This window comes from Tiliqua scincoides, chromosome 2, assembly GCF_035046505.1.
Source record: "Tiliqua scincoides isolate rTilSci1 chromosome 2, rTilSci1.hap2, whole genome shotgun sequence".
Taxonomy (NCBI): Eukaryota; Metazoa; Chordata; class Lepidosauria; order Squamata; family Scincidae; genus Tiliqua; species Tiliqua scincoides.
Genome location: NC_089822.1, coordinates 80,046,859 through 80,074,368, shown reverse-complemented (window position 1 = coordinate 80,074,368; position 27,510 = coordinate 80,046,859). Strand labels below are relative to the sequence as shown.

The 27,510-nt window shown below is 45.0% G+C and overlaps 1 protein-coding gene across 1 annotated transcript in view; it reads right to left on the bottom strand.

Annotated features, from left to right (window-relative positions):
• Positions 1-27,510, bottom strand: part of SH3GL2 (SH3 domain containing GRB2 like 2, endophilin A1) — a 117,361-nt gene that overhangs the window by 9,298 nt on the left and 80,553 nt on the right. The window contains exons 2-7 of the mRNA XM_066615003.1: positions 16,855-16,923; positions 12,606-12,678; positions 8,209-8,352; positions 5,554-5,687; positions 3,614-3,772; positions 683-786 (exon numbers count right to left, since the gene is read on the bottom strand). Coding sequence (XP_066471100.1) covers positions 683-786; positions 3,614-3,772; positions 5,554-5,687; positions 8,209-8,352; positions 12,606-12,678; positions 16,855-16,923 — 683 coding nt within the window. The remainder of the gene's footprint in view (positions 1-682; positions 787-3,613; positions 3,773-5,553; positions 5,688-8,208; positions 8,353-12,605; positions 12,679-16,854; positions 16,924-27,510) is intronic.

Here is a 27,510-nt window from a genome sequence, read left to right as displayed (position 1 = left end):
CAAAAGAGAGCAACTAAGATGATTAATGGGCTGGGGCACCTTCCTTACGAGGAAAGGCTACGGCGTTTGGGCCTCTTCAGCCTAGAAAAGAGGCGCCTGAGGGGGGACATGATTGAGACATACAAAATTATGCAGGGGATGGCCAGAGTAGATAGAGAGATGCTCTTTACACTCTCACATAACACCAGAACCAGGGGACATCCACTAAAATTGAGTGTTGGGAGAGTTAGAACAGACAAAAGAAAATATTTCTTTACTCAGCATGTGATTGGTCTGTGGAATTCCTTGCCACAGGATGTGGTGATGGCATCTGGCCTGGACACCTTTAAAAGGGGATTGTATAAGTTTCTGGATGAAACAATAATAATACAGGAAATACCTGTATTATTAAATACCTGTATTATTATTAAAAATCCATTGTGGGTTACAAGCCATGATATGTATGTGCAACCTCCTGATTTTAGAAATGGGCTATTTCAGAATGCCAGATGCAAGGGAGGCCACCAGGATGAGGTCTCTTGTTATCTGGTGTGCTCACTGGGCCATTTGGTGGGCTGCTGTGAGATACAGGAAGCTGGACTAGATGGGCCTATGGCCTGATCCAGCGGGGCTGTTCTTATGTTCTTATGGTGCAACACCACACAATGTATGAGCATGAATTTCTATAATAAGCATTTATTACCTCTGTTCCAGCTTTGTACTAACTTGTTGTAGGATCTGTGTGGCTTGCTTGTGGTACTCCAGCTGGGCTTGTACAAGTGCAGAAAGCTGGCTCACTTGTTCAATCTGAAGAAAGAAATGAAAAAAGACACTTTATTTCAATGTTACTGTGCAGTTAATAAAATGTTTTTCTTAGGGCACCAACCTAAGGATACTGTCTTTACAGTGCAATCCTATGCATGTTTACTCAGAAGTATGTCCCTTTGATTTAATTGAGATTTACTTCCAGAGCAGTGTGTTTAGGATTATAGCCTTAGAATACTAAAGAGAAATTTACCAAGGTAGTTAGATTGGACCAGAAATCAGAATTGAATATAAATCAATACAGAGTTGCACTGAAGACACTCTACACCAAGGGTGTGCAGAAGGTAAACTGCAATCTGCTGAGTGACTGCTGGTCATTTTCAAGAGGACCACATAGCTCCTGCCAGCTTGTGGAACTGCACTTGGGCCCCAATCCTATGGAGACTTGTGCTGCCAGAACTAGCAGTCTGTCAGAGCAAGGTCCTTTACTGCAGCGCAAAAGCCAGGCTGCTGTCATGCACTGCCAGACTGCTGCTGCAAATTGTGACAGGCAAGACATGCATGGCAGCAGTTCCTGGGGGGCCTGAAGGTGACAGGTAAGTTGATGGGGGAGTAGAGGGATCAGGGTTGTTCTGAGGCAGGGAGAGGGAAAAGTAGAGAAGGGGGAGGAGGTAGGAGAGGTAGGATCTTGTTGGCAAACACACACACCAGAATCTATCTCCCATTTTTCAGCTTGCCCTGCCCCCATCCTCTTCTTGGACTTATGCCCGCTATATATGTGGGCACCTGCGATACAAGGACATCTGCAAGAGGGATCTGAAGGCCTTAGGGATGGACCTCAACAAGTGGGAAACCCTGGCCTCTGAGCGGCCCGCTTGGAGGCAGGCTGTGCAGCATGGCCTTTCCCAGTTTGAAGAGACACGTTGCCAACAGTCTGAGGCTAAGAGGCAAAGAAGGAAGGCCCATAGCCAGGGAGACAGACCAGGGACAGACTGCACTTGCTCCCGGTGTGGAAGGGATTGTCACTCCCGGATTGGCCTTTTCAGCCACACTAGACGCTGTGCCAGAACCACCTTTCAGAGCGCGATACCATAGTCTTTCGAGACTGAAGGTTGCCAATACATATGTGGGCACCATCACCATGACTGCATCGGCACCAATGGTGGGAAACAGGATCAGGCAGGTGGTCTAATCCAGCAACATACTTCTTAATCAAGAAGTTACTTGGAACCCTCTCAAGTTACTTGGAACCTAATCAAGAATGCAGAAACAAGATCACAGAATAGTTATGCCTAAACGGTGAAAAGAGCCTATAGCTGCAATCCTATCCATACGTACCTAGGAATATAGCCATTAACTATAAAGGGACTTACTTCTGAGCAGATATGCATAGGATTTGTCTCTGTGTATGCCCTCTTTCTTTGAAAATTCAAAAACATAAATGAAAGACTGAGAGCCCAATCCTGTGCTCGGCGGCATGCCTCTGTGCCGCTGAGCACTGTCGCAAATGTGCCGTAAGACACATTTGCGAGGCTCACCACTGGGTTATCACCCTTGCTAGCCCAGTGCCAGCCGGTGCTGGGCTAGCGCGTGGCAGTCGCCCAGCTTCCGCGGTTCGGCAGTCTCCCAGATTGCCGAGCCGTGGCATGGTAAGCGGGGGTGGGGGGCAGGGGGAGGTGTTCAGGGGAGGGGGGAGGCCAGAGGGGGGTGGAGAGAGGGTGGGGGAGGTGTGCCAGGGGGGAGGGAGGAAGGCGGGTCCGCGGAGCTCCGTTCCGCAGGATCCAAGGCACTCATGTAGGGCTCTGTGCTACATGAGTAAAGTGATTAGCCCCATTGTTGCTTACCTTACTCTGGGGAAGGGGACAAATGTCCCTTTCTCCAGAGGCACCTCCTGCGGTAGCCCAGGAGGTACAGGATGTGGCGGCAGCCCTTCTCGGTGCCGCCGAGCCTGGGCGCCCCGGACAGCTCAGGATTGGGCTGTGAGTTGCTAGTTTAAAATAAATCATGCAAGGTTGTTATCAATGAATTATTGGATTGTATTCTAAGTTTAGTTAGTTATGACTAAGGAAGTTAGTCATGACTATGTGCCTTTGAAATAAAGAGCAAAAGAACAGCAGAGGAACACTCTGGGCAAGGAGGAACTGTTTGTCCTTCCTTGTCCCTGAAAGAAGGTGCCACTCCATACAGGACTGGACATAGCCTTATGTCAGTTATTCCAGGTGCTAACCTAAAACAGAGTAGCTGGACTCTAAGCATCTACTTGATGATTTATTAAACATTATCTTGGTATGTTCATATTCTTATGTAATTTCAGTTTAGTTTAAACAGAATTGACAACAAACCCTATCTTGAAGGTTTCGAGCAAGTAACTATAATTCCTTGTCTCATTTATCCTGAATAACCTTTTGAAGCAGGTCACCATTATTCCCTTTGTATTCCAACTGACATGCCAATGCTATGGAAGCCATCCATAGCTGAAGTCATATTGTAATCTAGATCTCCCACCTTCAAGTCCAGTACTTTGTCCAAGAGATTACTAGACAAATTTTCTCCAGGACCCCTACTGCATATAATTTGATAGAAAAAAAGTAGAATTTACTGATTGAGGCCAATAAGCCAAAACATTCAGCAAAGTATTGGCCTTGAGAATCCAGCAGCGCAACTCACTTTTCAAGTATGAAGCTCAAATTTCATCTCTTACATAAGAACTAACCTTGGAAAGCTAGATCTGCATACTCATGGAACAGAGTCTAGGAAATATGAAAACAGAGTTCTTTTGGCTTTGCTAATCATTAAAAAGATAATTAAACTGCCAACAAAAACGCCAATATCACAACCAATTCAAAAGACATAAGAAGGACTTGCTCACATCCATCTCTAGCAGATTAAACATGCTCAATTCAGCAACTTCCTTAGACTCGTCAAATTTTTCCAGAGCTTGACGGAGTTCTTCATCGGGGATCTTGCCTGATCTTTTCTTCTTATAGTCAAAATCCAAGCGCCTGCCCTCTAATTTTTTAAGGTGGTGCTGAAAAAAGGGGTGGAGATTATTTTCACACTTCCATGCCTCTGTTCTATAAATACAACAGACTAAATAAACACTGCACATGCAAATGAATATGGGATACTGCAGGGCTTTTCAAACTGGGAAGTCGTGACGCCCCAGCCTGGGGGCCCTGGCCTCTGTCCCCTTAAGAGGCGGGGCAGCCAGAAGGCAGGGAGGAGGCAGCAGCGCGATCCCCAGGATTGCACAGCTCAGCAGGCTGCAGGGGCTTGGGTGCACTTACCAGAGCCTCCTGCAGCCTCCAGGGGGTGCAGGGAGCCCTGCGTGAGAGTCTGTAGGGCTCCCCAATGCTTTAGAAGTGAAAGTGGAACGATTGCGCTCCACTTCCACTAAACCGGAAGTGGAGCATGATTGCTCCACTTTCACTTTTGCAGCTTCGGGGAGCCCTACAGACAGTCACACAGGGCTCCCCACACCCCCAGGAGGCTGCAGGAGGCTCTGGTAAGTGCACCCAAGCCCCTGAAGCCCCCTGAGCAGCGCAATCCTGGGGATCGTGCTGCCACCTCTCCCCCCATCCCCACTGTCTCTCCCCCCACACCTGCAGGGACTTACAGAGGTTTTCAAACTCCCTGAGAGCTTGAAAACCACTGGGATACTGAAATAAAAATCCCAAATTTTCCACTGCAGAATGAAGAGCACATGATGATTGTATTGTAGATACAGAAGAGATAGTTGGTCATTGCAGATAACTCTTTATTCTGAATGTGAAGTGGGCATTGCAACATTCAGATACACAGAAATATATCTCGACTAACGTGTCTATGAGCTCGAAGACTGCAGTTGTGAAAGCACATATACTGTACTGATTCTTCTTTTTGTGAAACATTGTTGTTGAGTTTTTAAGTGGTTAGAAATAAAAAGAGACTGATTTGATTTTTACTATTAAGTCAGAACACTATCAAGCCTCTTATGCTTTTTATAAAAATTGTAAACTTGGAAGAAACCTTAACAGCCGGCTGGACTTTGAGGCCTTAATTAGATATTATGAGATATGTAAAACTGTTGTTCTGTATCTCTTCCACTTTCCCCTTATAATGGTCTATAGAGGGCTATAGTGATGTTGCATTATGTGTGATCCCCTCTCCACTTCACATCATTGACTGTTGGCCATGGGGGCAGGGTGGTACACACAGCAAAATGCTGTCTAAATCCCCACATAGCAAAGCAGCGGCACCAGTGCGGCTATGCTGATTCCCATAGGGAATTTTTGGCTGCTGAAGATCTTCTTGGAGTAAGGGGACATTTCCTTGCCCCAGGATAAGTTCAAGTAGCTGCTATGGGTTAACTTGGACCTGTACCAGCTGGAAAGACAGATCAGACCTGGGAAGGGGGCTGGGATTTGGCATGCACCACTGCCAATCTCGCCCACCAATCCGTCCTCCACCCTGCTCTGTCCTGCAAGCCCCTTCCCCCATTCTGTCCAGTCCACCTCATCCAACCCCCTTCCCTTCTCCCTTCAACCCCGTGTGGGCTTATCTGCTCCACAGTGTATCCATGGGTCTGCTGGCACACAGGAGGCCGCTCTAGCCTCCCACTGTGTGGACGTTTGCGACTGCTGCAAAGCAGCTTCCACAAGCACAACATTAGTCATGCTGGCAGGGAAGGAGAAAAGGATTGGGCTCATAATGTCATGTGTTGTGTTTTCTTTGGCATCAAGAGGAGGCAAAGAGATAACAGTACTGGCAGCTCCCTGTCTCTTGCAAAGTCAAGCTAATCCTTTAGTGAAATTTCATTCATGACAATACCTGTATTTCCCTCAGATCTTTGTCATGGAGATTTTGAAGGGGATCAATAAAATTCTGTTTCACATCAATGTCCAAAGAATCTTTCACCTCAGAAAGCTCCTTCATTGCTTCCCCAACATCGCCTAGAGCTGGACCTGAAACATAAGAACAGGATTATCTTCACCTTGGATGTAAATGTGAAAAGGATATACTTTCACATTGATACGGAGTAGGACAAGGTTTAGAAAATTCACAAAGAATTGAAATTCTATACTTTGGTTTAATAACTTCTCAGGAAACAAAAACATTAAGAGGCTAGTTCAGACAATATTCTCTGACCAGCCCATAGAATCATATGGGGAAGCCTATGCACAAGCCCATCTCCTCACTGTCCTAATTGCATGGGGAGGGTCATCCAAATTGCCCCTCACCAATGCAATTTAAACACACACTGTTATGTAGTGGTTCAAGGTTAGTCAGGTATATTGTCAAAACTGACCTAAAGTGTTTTAGGTGGTAGCAAATCTCTATTTGCAGACCTGGCCACGGTGATCCATGCCACAGTGACATCGAGGTTAGATTATTGTAATGTGCTCTATGTGGGGCTGCCCTTGAAGACAGTTTGGAAACTGCAACTAGTGCAGAATGCGGTGGCCCGTGTGGTTACTGGAGGTAGGCGGTTTGACTCTGTCAGTCTGCTTCTCCAGCGGCTGCATTGGCTGCCCATTCATTTCTGGGCCCAATTCAAGGTGCTGGTTTTGACCTTTAAAGCCCTATATTGCTCTGGGCCAGGGTATCTTAGAGATCGCCTACTCCTGTACAATCTGGCTCATCCTCTTAGATCATCAGAGAAGGCCTTTTTACAAGTGCCGCTGCCTAGGGAGGTACGTGGGGCAGCGGCAAGAAATAGGGCCTTCTCAGTAGTGGCACCAACGCTATGGAATTCCCTTCCCCTTGACTTAAGAACGGCTCCCTCTCTTGAGACTTTTCAGCGAGGCCTAAAGACCCTTCGGTTTAAACAAGCCTTCTGAGTTCTCGGCCTTTTTAACATCTTTTCAACATCTTTTAATATTTTCAAATACTTGGTCACAGGCCTGATTCTTTTATGATTTGCTGCTCTATGCTCTTTCTACCTGACTACTTTTTATCTGACTACTGTTTTTATGATATGTGTTAATGCTTTTATCTGTTTTTAAATTATGTTTTTAATCTGTTTTAACTTGTTGTAAGCCGCCTTGAGTCCCTTCGGCGAGAAAGGCGGGGTAAAAATAAAGTTGTTGTTGTTGTTGTTATTTTTATTATTATTTAAAGCCAGTGTATTCACGCATGTGCACAAACACACACAACCACTGAAGACATACAAGCTTGAATGCTAAGTGCAAGTCAGAGCCAGAGTAGGATACAAGTTAAAAATGTGGCAGGACATGGAAACAAAGTGTTATGTGAACTGAGGCAATGGCATAGTGAAGCTGGAGCTGGATGGGGGTTCCATTGCCCCTCTGTGGTAGAGTGGCAGATTTCTGCCATCACAGCTGGGGGGGGGGTGACAAGGTCTACCTTTCAGCATACAGGAATGCTGAATGGTTCTCGTACCTGCACTGGTTTCTGTACCACTCCAAATGGAGCCATTTCTGGGGCCAGGGCCGTGCATGTGTGGAGGAGGGTGTCATCTGACCCCAGGTTTCCACTCCCCCCAGCTACACTACCAAACTGAGGTCTACCTACCTAAACTCTTATGCAAGTTGACACCATTATTAGCCCCTCTACACCCCTTTCCACAGTGGCACACAAATAGAGTCTGCTCATGTAAGCATTCACGCCTGAGGGCCTTGAGTTACACTGAAGGAAGTGGGAGTGTTAGAAAATGACACAGGAGCTCGCTTCTGCACCTCACAGCATTTACAGCTTGAACAATGAGATCACGCGTGAACCAGCCCTAAGCATCAAAGAATCATTATTTTTATTTCTATAAAAAATAAATGCTGCTTTATCCTATAATACAGAGGCACTAAAACCAATTAATACAAAGCAAATAACAAACAATGAAACAATCAATCAACAAAAAGCAATTTCAGTCAATTTCAGGTTAGGAGACAGACTGTCTTTAATGTACAGACTGCCTGTAAGCTGTTAAGGGCTGTAAAAGAAATAAGCACCTTGAAATGAATCGATCATTCCCTTGTGTCATGATCTGACAATTGTATACCTAGTAGAAAGATGCGCTGGTGGATTTGATTCAGTATTTGGTGCTTGTATTTAAACTATTCTCCAAAAAGTCAAGTTGTGAGTGCTAAATTTGTAAGAGTGCCAAGAACAGAAATTGCTCAAAAGCAATTTGCAAGACAGACAAAGAAACAATTACTTTTCTTTTGTAAAAGGTTTTCTGCACTTTTGAGAGGTGAGCTTTTGTACAGCCTGACTTCCTGGCAGTTGTATGGGAGAGAAAAAACAGTCTCAAAGCCAAATCCTATGCATGTCTACTCAGAAGTAAGTGCCATTAAAATAAAAGGTGTTGACTCCCAGGCAATTGTGGCTCAGACTGCAGCTTTAGTGAGTGTATGAAATGCAAAATTCAGGTCATGTTTCTCTCCTAAGGCCCAGTACTGGCATGGTTCAGCTCAAGGCAAAGAGCACCCACTGCATTTTGCAGAATTAAATGTAAAGGAAGCAAATTACCAAAGTTGCATTCATCCCCAAGTTCTCTTCCAAACTTCAACATTGCTTCTGCTAGCAAAGCTTCAGCTTGAGGGTAACCTGGTCCTTTCTCCTGGCCTCTGATCTTGGACATAGTGTTGAGCATGCTGAGTTTAGCCCTGGAAGCTGCAAACAGACAGACAAGCTAATCAAGCAAACTGGGAAGACAAAGACAAAGAAGGTAGCGTATTATGGATGAAGATAGATGTAATCACAAAACAAGATTCTGAGTAGTTCTCGTCAAAGCACAAACCTGGTTTCCTCCTAGCTTTACAGGTGGAGTTAGAGACATGCACACCAGGCAATCAAAACCTGGTTCAGCTATCACTCTTGCCTCTTTCTCCATGTTCCAGGGCAACTGCTTGCACATTACTGCTGCCTCCACCGCTACTGAAAAGAGAAATTTGACAAGCACCCCACAGCCATAGAAACAATTCTCTCATTTTGCATGCATGTCTCAGATACAAGGCCTCATCTAAGCTCAGGTGCTGCATGGGCTGATTCAGGAGCACAAATGCTTCCTCTCTGCCCTCTTTTGCATGTATATGCCACTGCCTCATAACCCTCCTTCTTGCCCATCCAGTGGGTGAGGGAAGAGGAGGGGAGCTACATGCAAGGGGGCAGGATTACTGCGCTCCTCTTCTCCTTCCTCACCTGACTGTTTTTGTAAGCAGCTGGGTAGGCAGGAAGAGTGAGGAGATGCCTGTGGCAGAAGCACCAGAGGGGAAAGGGGGCTGCTGCTGACCCACCAAGCTCTCAGCAGACAATTAGAGCACCAATTGGTGCAGTTCCACCAACGGTGGGCTGGAGAGGGCTGTGGACAGATCAGGAGGCTAGTCAATTTGCCATGCACTCCAACACACCATGCAGCGTTAGCCTTTCAGCCAGCATCATGGATGGGCAGACCCCCCCCCAGACGGCTTAAATTGCTTGTTGTCTTTTCTTTTGTTATTCCTTTTTTTCTTTTCAAGCCCTGAATTCAACAAGAGGACTGCTTGTAGTCTTGCAGTGGTGTCACTAGGGGAGTGCAGGGGGTGCGTGCTGCACTGGGTGATGTGCACGGGTGGGGGGGTTACCACAACTGCTGGCCAAAATTTTAAAAATCTTGATATTTTTGAATAATAATATCATTTTATATATCATTTGGTGTGTATTAACATGCAGAATGCAGTAGAACAAAACATGTTGAAATATCTCTATTCTATCAAATGCTATAGTAAAAAAAACCAGCAGGGGCGGGGCATTGCAACATCACCAATCCCACTACCCAGAGCATTGCCCCACCCACAGCATGGGAGGAGGTCCATCATGGGAGAGATGCGCTGGCCTCGTGCACTGGGTGACGCAAACCCTAATGAAGTCACTACGCTCTTGATCCCCACAGCAAGCAGCAGCCTTAAAGGTGGGAAGTCATAACAAGCTTGGTCCTCCCACTTTTCAAAAAGAAACTGTGGTTTTGTTAAGAGTCATTTTGTGGGCACAAACTACAGGTGCCCATTCCTATCCTTTCCCCTGCTGATGCAGCTGCACCACAGGAGCTCATGCTGCATCCTGTGTGTGTGTGTGGGGGGGGGGAATTCCAGGGTTTCTCTCACCTGGAGGGGTAAGACTCTGGCACCAGAATGGACCTGTGCCAGCAATTATTTGGACCTGCACCAGCAATTTTGCTGGCACAACTCCAAATGGACCTGGGAAAGTAGATCGAGGCCTGGAAGTGGGACAGGATATTGGTGGCATTGCAGCTGCTGCTGATAGCCCCCTTCCAAGTCTTGTTCCACCCCCCACCCCACCCCACCCTGGTCTCCTCCCTATTCCTCTCCCTGCATGCTCCATTCCACCCCTCCTCCCTCCTGTCCCCTAAGTTGACTTACTGGCACTGCGGGATGTGAAGAATCCACTGGTGTGGACTCATGGCTGCTCACGAGCTGTGGTGGTGGCCCAGCTCACAATATAGTATGTTGCCTTCTGTTACAGCCATAAATTAGCTGTAAAGGACCTTATACTGCCCGAATGCTAGTTCTGGCAGTGTAAGACCCACATAGGATTGGGCCAAAAAGGTGCATGCATGTTGAAATCATGAGTTTTCTCCTAAAATATATACATATAGTAACCATGAATGTTTCAGGTTCCACTCATGTGTGTTTTAAAGGAAAATGAGGTGACTCATATCCACATATGTATGCTTCACTTCTGGTGCAAGATGTATATATCTTGTGGCTGGATATTTGCCCTGGAGTACAAATCAACTTGTAAGAAGCAGGCCTCATTATGTCTATGACTCATCAATTAAAAATGTATTTTGGCTGCATGGCAAATAATGACTGAATAATAGAAAATTTATCCTAACGCAATGCGGAAAGGAAATATAAGAATTATGTAGGTTCAGAAACAGAACAATAACGCTATGGTGGGTTACAGGAAGGAAAGCAGTAGTTACAGTGGCACAGAAGCATAGTAACTTCATAGTAAACTCATTTTGCCACTGTAAATGCTTTCCAGGGGCACCAGAGCCAATAAACCCCATTCACCTCTGTGTCCCTTCCAGCCTTCTTGAAGTCTTGGGCCAGGGAACAAAAGAGTCAGGTGAGTGCTGTTGCATAACAGCCTTGTGGTCCTCAGTGAAGGATTGAGCTGGAAGTGATACCCATTGTTCTAGAAAAATATCTGCTCAATGCCCAAGTTTACCCCAAAGGGACAAACACTTCAGCACCTTCAGACCTGAGAATTGTTGCAAGGTTCCACTTCTGTCCAGATTTACCAAGCTCTCTAAGAGGGAAACAGCTCATGTAGAAGTCAGCACTGTACAACAGAGATTTTAATTCTACACACAGCAGTATTGGAATCAATACTAGGATGTGAGCAGACAACCATTGCTTAAAGCTTTCGTCTGTGGTTTGAATGGAGAGATTTCAGCTGGACATCACGAATCCTAGCCTCACTCAGGAGCAGGCATCTTGGGGAGAGCTGGAGTACAAATCAAGGGCACTGACCGGAATAAATGCTGGTGCATTCAGGGGCCTGGATACATTATGTAGTTGTTCCGTCTGTGATCGTTAGGGTACTCTCCCTACCATTACGCACTAAATGATCACAGAAGTCCTGCCACAGTCCCCACCAACCATACATTTTCAAACTAGTATGAAGACCATCCTGTATTTAAGAAAACTCTCATCTATTTTCCAAGAACTATTTCATAAGCTTTTTGCAAGCACATAATGCACACATGCAACAAATGTTCCTGCTTTCAAATTGCTCATGACAGGTGTAATCCGGGTACACATACACCAGAGAACCAGAATTAACAACAGCTTCCTATTGCAGCTACTTGTGAAGAACAGGCATAGATAACCATGGCAGGGGCTTACAGTTCAGTGGGGGAATGTTTTGCATTCATAAAATTCAGATCTTTGCACTTTTGCTTCATGAGATGATAGAACGCTGTTGCTACAGTCAATAGACAGGAAACAACTTTTCCCCAGATAGACCAAAGATCTGTCTTGGCAGAAGGCAGCTACATATGTCCCCAACATGCGCTTTTCATTGTGGAACAGTATAAAGCAGCACTGAATGGTGAGGTACCGATAAGGATGAGAAAGTGAGGCTTTTCTGCAGAATGCAGAATGGTTTGATAATATACATCTCTTTTAATAACCCAGCCCAAACCCTTGTAATGAAAAATCTTTGAAAAGTATGCTGACAAGGTTAGGTTAATTTAGCTGATCTCTTTTCTAATGCTTTAGAGCAGGGGTGTCCAAACATTTTGGCAGGAGGGCCACATCATCTCTCTGACACTGTGTCGGGGGCCAGAATAAAAAAGAATTAATTTACCATTTAAAATTTGAATAAATTTACATAAATGAATATATTAGAGATGGAACTTATATGAATGAATGACGGTCTTGCAGTAGCTCAAGGCATATAAAAAGCCTGGTTAGTACTTGGATGGGAGACCACCTGGGAATACCGGGTGCTGTAGGCCTATACCATAGTCTTTCAAGACTGAAGGTTGCCAACCATAAAAAGCCTTGCACAAAGCAAGGCCAGCCTTTCATTCGCTGCCACAGAGAAGCTCTTAAGGAACAGAAACAAAACAAAACTATAGAGTGGGATAGAGGGGTGAAAAGAAAAAGAAAACAGAAAAAAATAGATGATTTTACACTTTAATAAAGGAGAAGATAACCTCAGTCTCAGTCAGTGTGGAATGAAAGTACCATAAACAGGCAGACCCTAACAAAAAAATTTTTCCCAGGGGAGTCTTCTCTAGAACTATTTATTGTATGCTAGTTGTGAGGTGGGGAAGACTATTTCTTCTTACCCGTTAAAAGAAATCTACATGAAGTGTCCTTCAGATGGAGTCAACAATTCAAATATGCCTTTACCTGGATTAGGCTGAAGGTATTCTATTGTTTTGGTCATTATTTCCATCACAGCCCTGCTGGTGACATCAACTTTCTGCAATTACAAAATGAAAAACAAAAGTGAGTGAGTGAGTGTGTGTGTGTGTGTGTGTGTGTGTGTGTGTGTGTGTGTGTGTGTGAGAGAGAGAGAGAGAGAGAGAGAGAGAGAGAGAGAGAGAGAGAGATTAAGTGAAGATAAAGAATCAAATCCAGTAATTTTGTTGCTTTTTGTACTTTTTTCTCCATGGTTCTTTGTTGGGTATGGTAAACGACACAAAAATAGTAGATGTGCCAATAGGAAAGACAAATTAACACAGAAGAATCTCCTACCTACTATGATGGAAGATATATAATTCTATAGACTTGTCTCACACATTAACCTCTCCATGGGGCAATACCACATGGACAGAAGCCATCAACAGCCTAGAGTAGCCACTGGTTGAGATAACCATTTGTCACTGGTAAGCCCACTTCCAGACCTCACCTGGCCCTGGATTCTGGAGAGCACTATGACCACCACTGCTTCCTTCTCATTCTCTGGTAGCTCCTTGCTTTTTCTTGCAGAAAACATCAAGGAAGTCACTCCCTGACAGCCTTCCTTATTCTCCCATGGTGGCACCATGTGTGGCCTCTCTACATTTCAGAAGGCCTCCCGGAAGATACCAGGTTCGGTATCCACAGGGTGTGGGGTTGGGAATGGATCCCTTGTGGATGCTGAGGACCAACCTATATTTGCAGCAAAACACCTCTTCTAGGGATGATTTCTTGGTGGGGAACACCAAGAGTTAGGCCCCTGCCCCTTGCCCTTTGCCCTGTGGTACTTAGTTAAATCATATAGCTGCTATTAATCAAAAAGGAACACTTCCAGTACTAAGTCTGTTGATGAAAGCCTTACAATAATGTATTGTTTCCATCTTAATCAAGGATCAGTGTAAATGTTAGACCCATAACTACAGGGATCCCTGAACATCCCTCTCCCAGTACTACGGCTGACATGCTGGTACAACAGACAGGATGCATATTGAGAAGAGAAAGAGCAGGGGAGGATCGCTGTTTTAGAAGAGGTTGTTGTGTGTTACTTACAGATGAGTCTACAGTAACCCCTTTCCTGGCACCTGGTAATTAGTTCTGCTACCAAGAAACCATTCAAAGAGATCAGGTGCTCATCTTCTCCATCTTCTAGGGGAGCAGTAGGAAGAATACAGGATCTGGTTTCTCATCTCTTTTGCGCTCACAGTGCTGGTTTATTGTTTCCTATGACAAACAGCTTCTTGATATCTTGTTCCATTTCTACCTACTGTGCTCAGAATCCCACACACACACATACACAAAACACAGCTGCTACTTCAGCTCCTTCTTCTAATCTTGGAGCTTAAACCCAGCAGAATGTAGTCAACTTACACACTGCTTAGTGTGTAACCTGAAAATAAAGCTAATGCACTTGCTTCACTATCTCTGCCCTGTTCTTTACAAGCTTACCCCCACCGTTATGTATACACACATATTTGCTTGTATTACTCTGTTACTAATCTCTTCTCCAAGCCATTTTATTTGTTCACTCACCTGCTCCATTGTCTGGTGACAGTAAGCTCTTTGGGGGCTGGGGAGTAATTAACGTTTATTATATGTCATTACAACGCTTAGCGCAGTAAAGAACTGACCTAATTGAGTCTCCAAACGCCAACATAAAATTGAAAGGCAAGAACAGCCTAAGAATAGTGAAAGAAGAATTACAACTAGGCAACCTTCTAAAAATACTGAACTATAAGTTCTTCAGTCGCGTTTTGCTCAGCCGCCAGATTCAGGTAAAGACTGTCATAAAGACAGTGTTCAAGGTGGGGGCGGGGGAATTGTCCTTGCAAAGACTGAAGAAACACCAAGAGGTAATCTTTGCCTGTGCACATACACTAGGTCAGGGGCAGCACAATGTGATCATCTACCCTGTGCTGCCCCTGAACAGTAACTGCTGCTACTGCACATATGCCCCCCTTCCAAACCCAGGCAAAATAATCTAGCATTTTACCTCTCTTCTTCTCACATGATCCTTTTCCACAAAGCAAGAAGTGTGGAACTGCATGTCCTGTTTTAATTAAAGGGCCACTGTGAGGAAGGAGCAAGGTGACCGGGAAGGGAAGCAGTTGATCCACATCCTGATCACTTTTAGCGAGCGGGAAGCAGATCATTGTCACTTCATCCTCAGCGGATGAGAGGCAGCAGCAAACTCAGAGGGAACCTGCTTGGCACCCACTCGACACATGCCTCATTGTTTGCATCAAAGACCACCCAGTTGTGCTCTAGGTTAAATCAGGGGAGGATTAAACATCAGAGAAAGAATGTCTTTACCTGTCCCATTCTGACACACCAGGATGATCACGTGTTTCTCCACTATCGGCTGTGTTGCTTAACTATCCCTTCCTTTTGCACCTCTTTTGCTGGCATCTGTGCGCCACCAGTGCTGCATCCCAACAGGATTTGGTCACAAGACTCTGGTCTACAGTTTGGGATAATGCACAACATTTTGCCAACATTTCCTGAACAGAACAAGCTAGGTGACTCAATATTCCATGAACTTCCCCTCCAGCACAAATTATACTGAAGCCCTAACAGCAGGTCTCCAAGATCAGCATTGCCAATTTAGAGAAGGAACCTGCCCTCCACAGATCACTACAAACAAACCTTTTATTCAGAACAATCCTTTTATCCTGTGTTTTTTACTAGAATGATGAGAATGTCACACCATACAGCACTCTGTGCACCTGGCCTTTTTGTTCCTCTGCAACAGAAAGTGGTTTTTAAGCCCCTTTCTCCTGGTCCCCCTGTTCTCCTGGCGCACCTGTACATCAGAGACCATTTATCCAATTAATCATGTTCTTTCACTACTGGAACACTTGACAACCCACCAATTTTTAAAATTATATATATATAAGGTATCCTAACAAAAACAGGAGAAGCAGCAAGAATGAGACAGCTCATTTCTGAATACTCTCTCAGTGCGTCTTCACATTTTAAGCTATAAATAAAGTTAGGGGAAGGACTGTGGCTCGGTGAAACACCAAAATTCCTGTCAGAAACTCTGGAAAGCCACTGCCCCCCTCTGATACTACTGAGCTAGATGGACCAATGGTATGAATAAGACAACTTCCTATAATTCAGTTTTGATTCTCTGTTGTTATCAGTTTCCCAAATTTTAACAGATTTTTTTTTAAAAATCAGCAAATGTGTGTCATGGAGTTTAATAAATAATGGGCAGCCCAACCTAAAGCCAGCAACTTTTCCGGGTACAGCAGTGCCAAAACAGCTACTGTTGCATCCAGTGGCACCACTGAAGCCACCTGAGGTCTCTTCGGGGGAAGCGCCAAGCCCCACAAAACTGCACCAGATATTTTCAGGATACAGTGGAGCGGAGCTCCACTGGTTCCACTCCCTTCCTGCCCTGGTTCTTTCTCCCACCTTGCCCTCCCCCTCCCCTGGATTGCCTTCCCCCACCCCGAGGTTCTCACCACCACCCAGAGCTCTTATCTAGCTCTGGGCAGCATCTGGCTGGTGCTGGTCTCAGCACCGACTGATGCTGGGCCAACACTCCTACTGACTGTGCAGGGTGTTGAGGACGTGACTTATGGCACATTCGTGAAACCCAGCACTGGTGCTGGAACTCAGCACCAGCATTGCGCATCTTTAGGATCAGGCCCTAATACTGCTGAAATTCTGCTACTACTGTCAGTACTTCTCAAGGTCTCAGAGGGATAGGGATCATTTCCAGACCTGCCTAGAAATGCAAAGGACTGAACCCAGGACTGACTACATGCAAAGATCATGTGCTCCACCACTGAACTATGACCCCTTCCATTCCTTTATACTCTGAAGCCCTGATTTCCCTCCTTTCAGCTCAATGTAGCATCTCCTCTCATATAAACTGCATTTCATGCTGTAAGACAAGTTGTGGATTAAAAGTTTGGCCTAAGAGTCAAAGAGATGGCAAGCAATAACTCTTCAAAGACAGCATCAAAACCATGTGGGTAGGTGCTGTTGCTAATAGCAAGTTTGCAAAAAATTCTCTTACATCTTTTAATGTCATAGTGACAGAGCTTGTCAGTAAAGTCTTTGGGGGGGAGAAGCGCTATGTCGATTAAATTAATATTTGACGCCTACTTGCTTTTCATACAAAAGTCAAAATAAAAGTAACAAGGCAATGTGATAAAAAGGATATTATAGTTCTTGTTTTCAGTCTTACCCTTTCCATTTCTTTGAAATCCTCATCGAGCTTGGTTCCTTCTGCTCCACCAACCTTCTCACTCACTTTCTGTAGAAGATAAAAACAAAAAAATCCAGCTGAAACTGAGAGGCGAGGAGTTTTTTTCCCCCTAAGCCCCCAAGTTCTGAACAGTCTTTTGTGGAAGAAGTCTGCGTCTAAGTGATGGACACGACTTCTTTACTTGACTTTGGAGCCTGGAGTCCACTTCCTGCAACTGTTCCTGCCCCCTGCCTGGTCTGTACCAGCATTCTGGAGCTCCCTGAGATTTCATGCATGTGCTTGTGGGGCTCCCTGAGACTCCTTCTTAGGAAGCTCCAGAGACCAAAACGTCTGAGAACCACTGCTCTACTGTAACCAAGTTTAAGTGCACAAAACTGAAACTACTGCATATGCTCCTCCCCTTTTACCACTGTCTACTCTTCCCTTCCCTTCCCTGGATCTATATGTAGACTGCCTCCATCAGGCAGGGAGCTGTCTTTTCTCTTTGTCTGCACCATTATATACATTTAAAATAACAACAACAAATCAAGAGCAACTTTGACTAGTGGGGATAGGTAAGGAAGGGCATGTGGGTAATCATGAAACAAATTTTATAAATAGGGAAGAGTCACAGAGACCTTCTTTTAAGATTGCTTATGGAAAGGAAGAAAAAGGACGAAAAGGCATGTTAGATGGCAGTTCTCATAGGTCCAGAACAAAGCATAGTAGACAGATGACAATATAAAGTTGCCATTATACTATCTTTTTCTTATGGAAAATTGAGTCAGTTCTTCCACCAAACCTTCAGTACCGTGGCCTTCTTTCCAAAGAGACCCTATGGGAGGAGCTCATGTTGTGGCTCCTCGCCCATGCCAACGTGAACCCATGAAACCCATGGTAGACTTTGGGAGCCTTGGATCCAGATCATAATATGGTTCAAGTCACTGTTATAGCTTCCAGGTTGAAACAAAATGACACTTCAACAAAATACACTATTTATTTGACATACAGTATACTTAGCAATGGCAATACTCTAGGGACTGCACACAAAACTGCTACTATATGTGTGTTCATCTGGTAGCATTTCTGTTAAAATTAAGGAATAAAATCATTTCAGGCAGTTTAATTACTCTTTTTCCTCACTGTTGAACTTTCTTCAGTTTCTTCTCTGTTGGGCAGCTGCTGAAGTATCAACAAGGACAAGATTCAATGCAGGACTACACCCTGCAGAATTATTTCACATTGCTCTAAATCCCCATGGAAGATAATTAAAAACATGAAGTATCAAAGCTTAAAGCATTTAAAAAGAGGAGCTAAACATGCACTGAGAGATCATTCTCTCTCTCTCTCTCATGCATGGTTAGCAACTCTAAAATGCTCCAGTAAAATCAACATGATTTAAAAGGGTTTACCTTTGACTGGTTTAAGCCAGAATTTAGAAACAGAGAATCTTTCATACTAGAGCAGAAAGATTAAATAGCCATATTCATTGTGTAGTAACTAACTACCAAGTTGAGTACTCAAAATTATAGTATTCCATTTATAATGCAGCCTCAAGATAACATAGGACAGTGTTTCTCACACTGGGTGTTGGGACTATTTCAGGTGGGATGCACAAAGCCTAGTTCAGCCACCACTGAAAATATAGAGCTGATAATACAGGGGACAGAACTGCTGGGCAGTGCAGGCTCCCAGTGGGAGAGAAGCAAGGTGCTGTGCCCTGAAGAGATGGGAAGATGGGATGTTGGAAAGGGAGGGGGGCTGTGTGGTTGGCAGTGTTGGGAACTCGAGTCAGGTGACTCGGACTCAAGTCACAAAAATGCATTATCTTGGGTGACTCAGTGACTCATGAGTCACGCATGTGGAAGACTCTGAAAAAGATCCGAGTCAGGCCCCCCCTGACTCGACACTTGTCCCCAAGCATGCTGAATTAAGTCTGCCTGTGTCTGGGTGTGCTTGCTTACTGTGTGGAAAACCTCGTGGGGCAAGCATTCCAAAGGGTGAGCAGCAGGAAAGTTCCAGCCAGGAGGCAGGAAAGGGTTAATGTGAGCAGGGGCGGGGAGGTGGGACTCGGCTCCCTTTTCCTGTCTCTGACAGGAAGTAAGGAACAGATGATCATTGGACAAAGGATCGGCATTCTCATATTTCCATTGGCTGGAGGGCATGAGGAGGGGCAGGGCAACCCTCATTGAATGACTGGCTACAGTGGGACTATTTCTGAGTAGGGATGCAAAGGATTGGGTCGTCCTGGTAAGCCAGCCAGCTGCTGCTCATGATTCTCCTCCCTCTTGCTGCTTCTGTCCCCACTCTCTCACAGTCCCTCCCACTACCTTTACAGATGGAAGGAGGCAGTAGGGGAGTGAATAAAGAGAATTCCCACACACACACAGAGTCCAGTAGCAGCCCCATTTTTCCCACGGCTGGCTTTTTAAAGGGGGTGACTCAGTCCAGGGAGAGAGAGGAGGCAGGGGAACAATCACACTTTGCACAGCATGGTTCATTACTTGGGAGGGAGGGAGGGAGGGAAGGAGGGGGACCCTCATTGAATGACTGGCTACAGTGGAACTACTTCTCTCTGCTATTAGTCAATCTGTCCAGCTATCATCATACCTGACTGTCACTCACACTCAGCATTTCAGTCTATTTGGCAATGAACAGAGCCAAGTACATCTACTCAAAAGTAAGGCCCACTAATGCAGCTTACTTTCGGGTACATGTATGTAGTATTGCTTCCTGACTGATATCAAAAGCAATCACAGAGTTGTTTGGAAAGCAACATGGGGAATTCTTTATTTCTCAAATGTTCGCTATAATATTGAAATGGGAAAGTTGGAGAGGCAGCAATCAGATAATAAAAGTTATGCTTGGAATGTGTAATAAATTAAGGCGTTTTGAAAATGGGTTATTACAGTCATGCTTGACTGGATGTTAAGAGAAGGCACATCAGTGGCAGGAGACATACTGAGGGGGTGGGGGAGAAAACTGCAATGTCACAGAGAAGAATCCAAAAGCTGAATGGAATGAATCAAACTCGGAACGCAGCCAAGATAACCAAAGCATGATCCAATCAGCCCTGAAGCAGCATTCTTGACAGCTCCATAGATTCCTATGCTCTTTTACTTACAGGTTGGAAAAAAACAGAAGCCTGATCCTCCACATACACTAGATCAGTGATTTTCAGCTGCTGCGCCACTGTGGATCGTCTGCAGGTGTGCCATGGGAAGGTAATTTGTTAGTAGGGCCATTGGGGGATGCAAGCCCCCTGCCGGCACCATAGTGTGCCTTGTCAATTGTCAAAAAACTGATGATGTGCTCTGACAATTTTAGCAATTTATCAGTGTGCTGTGAATTAAAAAGGTTGACTATCACTACCCTAAATGAAGTTTAGAGCAGGGGTCTCCAAACCCCTGCCCTGGGGGCCAGATGCGGCCCATAGTGAGCCTCTATCCGGCCCGTGACCAGCCTCTTGTCCCCTGAAAGCCCCTGGCCCACTTTGCCGAACATGACTAGAACTATGCTCTGGTTGCATCTGGAGGATGTTCTAAGGGCCAGAGAGGTTGAATGAATGAACCCATTCATTCATTTATTCATTCATCTAAGTTCCATGTCTAATTTATTTATATAAATTTTATATTTAAATTTTTTTTCCGGCCCTCAAAACCGTGCCAGACATTTGATGCGGCCCTCTGGCCAAAACGTTTGGAGACCCCTGGTTTAGAGGGAAAAAAATTGACATTATATTCTGCTGTAAGCATAAGCAGAATATAGTTCTTGCCTGAAGGAAGGTTACAATCCAAATGTAATCATGTTGGGTTCCATTCATAGTCAGAGTCTGTGTGCACAGGAGGGCAATGCAGCCCCAAGGTAAGGCAACAAACATACCCTTACCTTGAGGAGGCCTCCTTGACTGCTTCCCCACTGCAGGATGCAGTGCACATTGGCACAGCTATGTCAGTGCTGGAAAGTTGGTTAGGATTGCACACTTTGTAGTTTATCACACCTCATATGGCAAAAGGCAAGATCAAATGGACTAAGGCTTCAGTATCACCTTCTCATCTACTGTACTTAGATGACCAATCCTCAGAGAGTTTAAGTAAACATTTGTTCCTTTTTTTAAAGAATTACAAGTTGCTTTTAAAAATTTTGTCTAAGTGGTGTAAAGTCTGTTGTTGAATGTGCTCTCTTGAACGACACAAGGATTATCAACCATGCTCAGAGAAATTATTAAAAAAATAAAAGGAGCTGCAAAGAAGAAAGATTTGGTAAATACACTGGGCACTACTTTAATAGTACAATATGTGGGTCATTAACTACATGGTGAAAACTATCTCATATTAGAACTAAGGAATCAGAAAGACATAGTACAGGTCCAGTCAATTTATACGTGGATTTAACTCACGTATGTTAAATTTGCGGGGGAATGGCCCCCGCAAATGAGAAGGAATGTGCTGATCCCTGGAGAAAGCAAAAAATGCACCCCTTCAAAATCAGTGTAAAAAACTGAACAGTCCTTTAACAATAGCCTCCTTAATGAGAGAGAGAGAGAGAGAGGGCAGCTGGCTGACAATCCAACAATCCTTCTCTCTCCAGCAGACCCCTCCCTTCCCCCTGAGCATGTGAAAGAAAGGTGATCACTTTGCATTGGTGAAGGGAGGGGCTGAGTGAAGTGCCTTTCCGAGCCTGGAGGAGGACTGATTGATTGTCGTCTTAATGACTCTTATCTTACATCACAAAGGTCAGCAAAACTGTTTTTAAATCACGGGAGCAAGGGGAGTTTGTTTTTTAAATTGATTTGCTATAGTGGTTTCTTGCCATCCAAAAAAGTGCTTGGGACAGAATCCACTTGAATAATGAGAATAATGAAGCTCAACCTGTAAAATATATTTTTTAAGATGTTGTTGTAAAGCAGAATGATGGAGTTATTTACAAGAATCAACTTTATCATCCAGTGTAGGCCTCTTAAAAAGAAAAGACACTTGGCTGAAAGCAAATGTATTAGACTACAGTCCTAGACATACTATCCTGGAAGTAAGCCCCACTGAACACAGTGGGGATTATTGTTGAGTAGACATGCATATGATTGCACTGTTAATAGACTTTCAGATCAATTCTATCCCCTGCCACTAGGACGGATGGTCAATTTGCCCACTTTTTGTTTCATAAGAAGCACTTTTTAAGCACATCCCCTTAAAATGTGCTTAGTTGGATGTCTAGTTTGGCCCTTAGAAGGAGAGGTATGCTCTCCTTGGTTTCTGGTGACTGAAAAGCAGCAATAGCTCAGGTTTGTTGTTTTTAGTTGCGGTAGTAGAAGGACTGTACTGGGGATTCTAACAGTGGAAAATAATTCCTCCTTTTCAGAATTCTGAAGGATGAATAAATGCAGGAAGAGAGGATAGCTGATGGGTGTGGATTTTCCTATTGGGGATTGATCTTTAAAAACCCTTCTTTAATGACCCATTAAAGAATGATCTTTAATTACCCTTCTGCTACAATAATCATTATAATGACAATTTCACTGCCAGCTATGTAAAAGCAACAGTGGAGTACTGTACTTTCTATTCTTTCGATCTATGGCAGTAATTGAGAAACACATGCAGTGAGACATATAAAAGCAATGAAGTTTATGTGAACTGAGCACACCAGTTCACAGAGGGCAATGTCTCTGTTGGGGACTAATTTTGGTACACCTCTGCACTGGGTGCAATAATTAATCTCATACCAATGACTCTGCCTCAGTTAGACTCATCAAAATGATCTACCTGCACTGGAGACTGCCTGTTGTATCTCTTCCATAACTCAGTGATCTGGGCGCATCTCCTTCCAGTCAGAAGACACATTCAGAATAATGACCAGTGTAGAAGAATAGGGGTGTCCTCCTCCAACGACAGGTCCTGAATGCCTGAATGTCAGAATGCCAGATGCAAGGGAGGGCACCAGGATGAGGTCTCTTGTTATCTGGTGTACTCCCTGGGGCATTTGGTGGGCCGCTGTGAGATACAGGAAGCTGGACTAGATGGGCCTATGGCCTGATCCAGTGGGGCTGTTCTTATGTTCTTATGTCCTTTGTACTTGTCATGCCCTCTGGCCACAGTCACCACCCACAACCACCAGGCCAGGGCAGGTAGCACAGGTGTGACATGCAAGTAAACCCCCCTCAGGGTGAGGAGTAGGTATGGGCACCTCGAGGTGGCCTCAGACAGTTCTCCAAGGGGGGGGGTTAAGTCATCCTGATCCCCTGCCTTGGTCCTGAGGCACCTTAAGGGCTCCCAGGCAGACAGCCTTCCCTCATGCTGCCTGCCTCACCACTCCTCAGGCTGCCTGTCATCACGGTCTCCCGGGCTTTATGGAGCTCCTCAGCTCCACCCAGCTCCTCCCCCTTCCTGCTTGTTGCCCTTCAAGGGATAGTGGTTCCTGCTCTCCAATACATTCCCTGGTGCCTAGGAGAGTGGCAGGCAGCTGCCTGCCAGGTTGGGTGCATCTTAGCCCCTCCGTCCTGTCTATTCTGCAGGATAGAACGCCCTCTCCCCTGATGGGGAGCGTGGCAGTTTCACCAATGGGGTGGGACCTGCTGTGGGCATCTCCAGCCGGTGATGTCCTCACCCATTGCCCTAAGGGGAAGCCGCCTGGCTTCCCTGAATAGTAGGGACTGTGGTCGGGGAGCAAGAGAGGCTCCTCCTCCTCCCCTCGCCTGCCCTGGTTGAGGGCATGCGGTAGCTGCAGCTTCTGCCCTGGTCGGGATCTGTTGCCTCCTGCTGCCCCCTCTGGAGCAGTGTAGTAGTAGTAGTAAACCTTTAATGGCATAAATACATCAGTAACAAATTCTACATGGAGCAGTGAAAGTGCTGTGGGTCCTCTTGGACGACCACTTGGGGTCGATCACTGCCAATCCACCCCCCTCAGGTAAGTTAGGATTCAATAGATGGTACAAATAAAACATTTTCCTTGTTACAACCCATTTTGCCAAATAAGTTTTTTGCAACTTTGAGAACACTCTCTTGCTAGCTTCTGGAATTGATTCTTGCTGATGGCTGGTCATTGCACCGAGCCCAAAAGATTCCTTGTTTCACTGGTTGCTCCAACATGGAAGGTCAGAACTGGAGAGGGCAGGAGGTCTGGTCTAGAGGGTTGAGCCTCCATTTGCCTGAAGATAACATGCACAGGTCACCAGAGGCCACTGGCACCGTGCGACCTTGAAGCAGCTGACAAGCTGAGCCGAGTTTTTCCATCTGCTCTGAGCGTGGGAGGATGGAGGCCAGAATGTGCGAACAGATCAAGAAAGAAACTTCTGAACGTTGTGGTTTCTTGAAAGCTAGAAACCTTCTTTCAAATTGTAAAAATCCCTACGGGAATTTAATTTGCCTGCCTATGTAAACCGCCTTGAATAAAGTCTAAGGAGAAATCTGAGGACCAAGAAAGGCGGTATAGAAATACCTGTATATTATTATTATTATTATTATTATTATTATTATTATTATTATTATTATTATTATTATTACTCCCACCCTCCTGAAGCCAATGCTGCATTCTTTAATCAATTTCCCCAAAGTAAACAACTGGAACACTAGCAGTAACTGTTCACGTCTGTGTGACTGGAAGCATGTATGTTCCAGTGAGCAATACCTGAGCAGAGGAGCTCAGCCATAGCTGATGCTTGGTTCACAGCAATTACAGCAGTTGCTGCTGCTGCTACATATTCTTCCATCTTGCCAGCCCATCTCTGCGGAGTCTCTGCTGCAGTGCTATTGCATTACATGTTGAGCTGGATATCCATCAGGGAACAAAAGGCAATATATGCGTGGGAGGACAGCAGGAGCATTGGTGTGGAAGTGCCCTACAGTACCACAGATCTGCTTCTCCCAAGGTCAGCACGGGAGGATGACAGCAGTGACACATGGCATCTCCTAAGAGCAAATCAATATTGCTAATTTCAGCAAAGGCCATTTGCATAGCATAATGCTGACCCAGCAAAGTGCAAATGATAACTAAAGGGGGAACATTTAAACTGCCAGTGCTGCTCAGTTTTCATTGTGGGTACTATTGTGTTTTGTTTTTCTTTCAAGGATCTTGGGAGCAGCACTGTCTCTTTGCCAAGCTCACGTGCTCAGCCAGTCAGCTTCAGTTTCTTGATCCTCTGACTGGCAACAGTACAGGTCAAACTTGCTCACCGGCTGGTAGCAGCCATCCTTACAGCTGAACTTAATAAGGACCAAGTATGATGCAAATACTCCCTCACTATTACCACCACCCCACATGCAAACACACTCTCCACAGCAGGGCTGCTGAGAGCAGGTTCAGACCCTGGTGAAAAAAAAAAAAAGTCTGACCCTTCAGCAAGGGCAGACCAGCTAAAAAATTTTTCATCAGACAAAAACATCTGCAATGTAGTCAGGCCCTGGGCCCCTTCCTCTGGGCCTAGTCTCTCATAGTCTGCTATGATGTCCCAGTAATTTGTACGGGCTTCTTTCCCCCTCATCAGCCCTGATCCCCAGACATAAGTTGCTATGGAAGTTTGCCAAATCAGCTGAGATAGTGAATAAGAGAGAGGAGGGGTACAAAGATTTTTTCTCCATCTGTTATTGCACTTGGTTCCATTTGTTTTTAAAAACCATTTCTCCACTTATTAAAATCACATTCATTCCATGTGCATTTCAGTGATTTTCATTATTCCTATTTATTTGCATTTTCAATTGCATTCAATGGGAGACCTAGGGCACAATCCTAAGCACCCAAAGTCCCTTGCACTGGCTGAAGAGTGTTGCAAAAGTGCTGTAAAGCACTTTCGCGCCACTCTTCAGGGAGATAGGCTGGAGCACAGATGTGCACCGGCTTTCCCCGCAGATGCGAGTCCCAGCAGTGTGTGAGTTTGCATCAACCAAGCTCAGCCAGCACAGGGGTCTGAGGGGGCATGGGGAGGGTGGGGATGAGGTGTTTTGGGGCAGGGGGAGGGTGGGCAGCGGGCATGCCTGGGGATGGGCAGGAAGCAGGAGGCAGGGCTAGGATCCAGCACTTATGTCGGATCCTAGCCCCGTTCCTGGGTGGCCCAAGGCAATCCCAGGTTGCTCGAATTTTTGCCACCGATTTTGGTGGCACAGATCCAGGTAGCCCCACTGGGGCTGTTGCAGCTCTCCCTGGGCTAAGGGGAAAAGTTTCCTCTTCCTTTGGGCCGAGCCTCAAACAGCTTGATACTTGCGCTGGATACAGCGCAGGCCTGCTGGCCTGCCTGTTCCAGCGCAAGTTAGGATTGCGCTGCTAGTTGCTCTCCTGATGCCTCAAACAGCCATTGTTATCTGATATGATGTTTTTAGGCATTCAGGATCTCCTACTGATTCCGGTGGCATGACCTGGCTCCATTCATTTCAGTGAGAAATCATAAAACCTTTCATGAGTCAAAAATGCATTATGGAAGGCAAACAGCAAGCCAGTTCTAATGAGTTCTGAATATAATGTCTGCAAGACATCTAAAACTCATTTGGAACTCCCAGGCATTTGTTCTGTGTGAACATTAACCAATAAAAGGAATGAGCCCCATTTGTTTCAGTGCAAATACACACACGAACAGAGAGAGTAGGAATGGTTTCTCAGTTCAAGAATCCTAACTGCAATAGAAGAACAACACTGGCCTACCTTACAGGACTAGAGTGACAGTTTTGTTGCTTTTGACATGAAGTATTTTGTGAAGGCTTTTTTTTTTTTAAAAGGTAAGTAAGATTTTGAATGCACAGAACTTTTGAATTATTGTTACTTGTATTAATGAGGACATAAGCTTCATCTTCAAGACTTCAAGGACAGGAAGAAGAGTCAACATCGACCTCTTTTGACATTCCAGATGTTGGTTGATGATAACTACTTTGTCGCACCAGGGGTGATGATATGGATGAAGCCATGTAATCAGGCTGAGCACAGGGCTGGCTACAAAAATGCAGCACACCTGACTGAGTTGCTATAATCAACACGGCCTCATTTCAACCTCACTGCAAGAAAGCAATTGTCTTGATCTGCCTTTTCAAACAAAAGTGTTGCCTATGACAACTTATTCAGGATATAATCAGATGTTTAAGAAGGGAGTCTTTCTTTGAGACATGAAGTACACCAGGCTACAGTATACCATAGGCCAGAGTCAGACCCTATAGCCAGACTATGCTGTGTGCTGCTCTGAGCAACACAGAGAGAAGTAGAAATGAAATATGATCAGTCAGTTCAAAATAACCTTAACAACAGAATTGAGCAGGTGGGATCCATGCAAATGAAAGCAGTCACCACTGCAGAACAGCTGGTTTTAGTCAGGAATAATCAAACTTGCTCACAGCTATGTGTTCTGGTAGGTAGTTGGAACATATTGGTAAGTTAAATACTGGTATATAAAGCAATGTGGCATAGTGGTTGGGTGAGAACCAGGGAAACCCAGGTTCAGTTCCCTATGAAACAATGAATCTTACTAGTGATCCTGGACCAGTCACCATCTCTCATCCTAATCTATCTCACAGGGTTGTTTTGAAGTCAAGACAGGGATGGGGGAGGGAGAGAAGAATCTTCTATGCTAGCCTGAGCTCCTTGATGGTACAGAAAGGTACCTTATAATAATATGCATTTTTCATTCCTAGTGCAACATTAAGGTTCATGCTGCAGCCCAATCATATGTCTGTTTACTCTTATGTA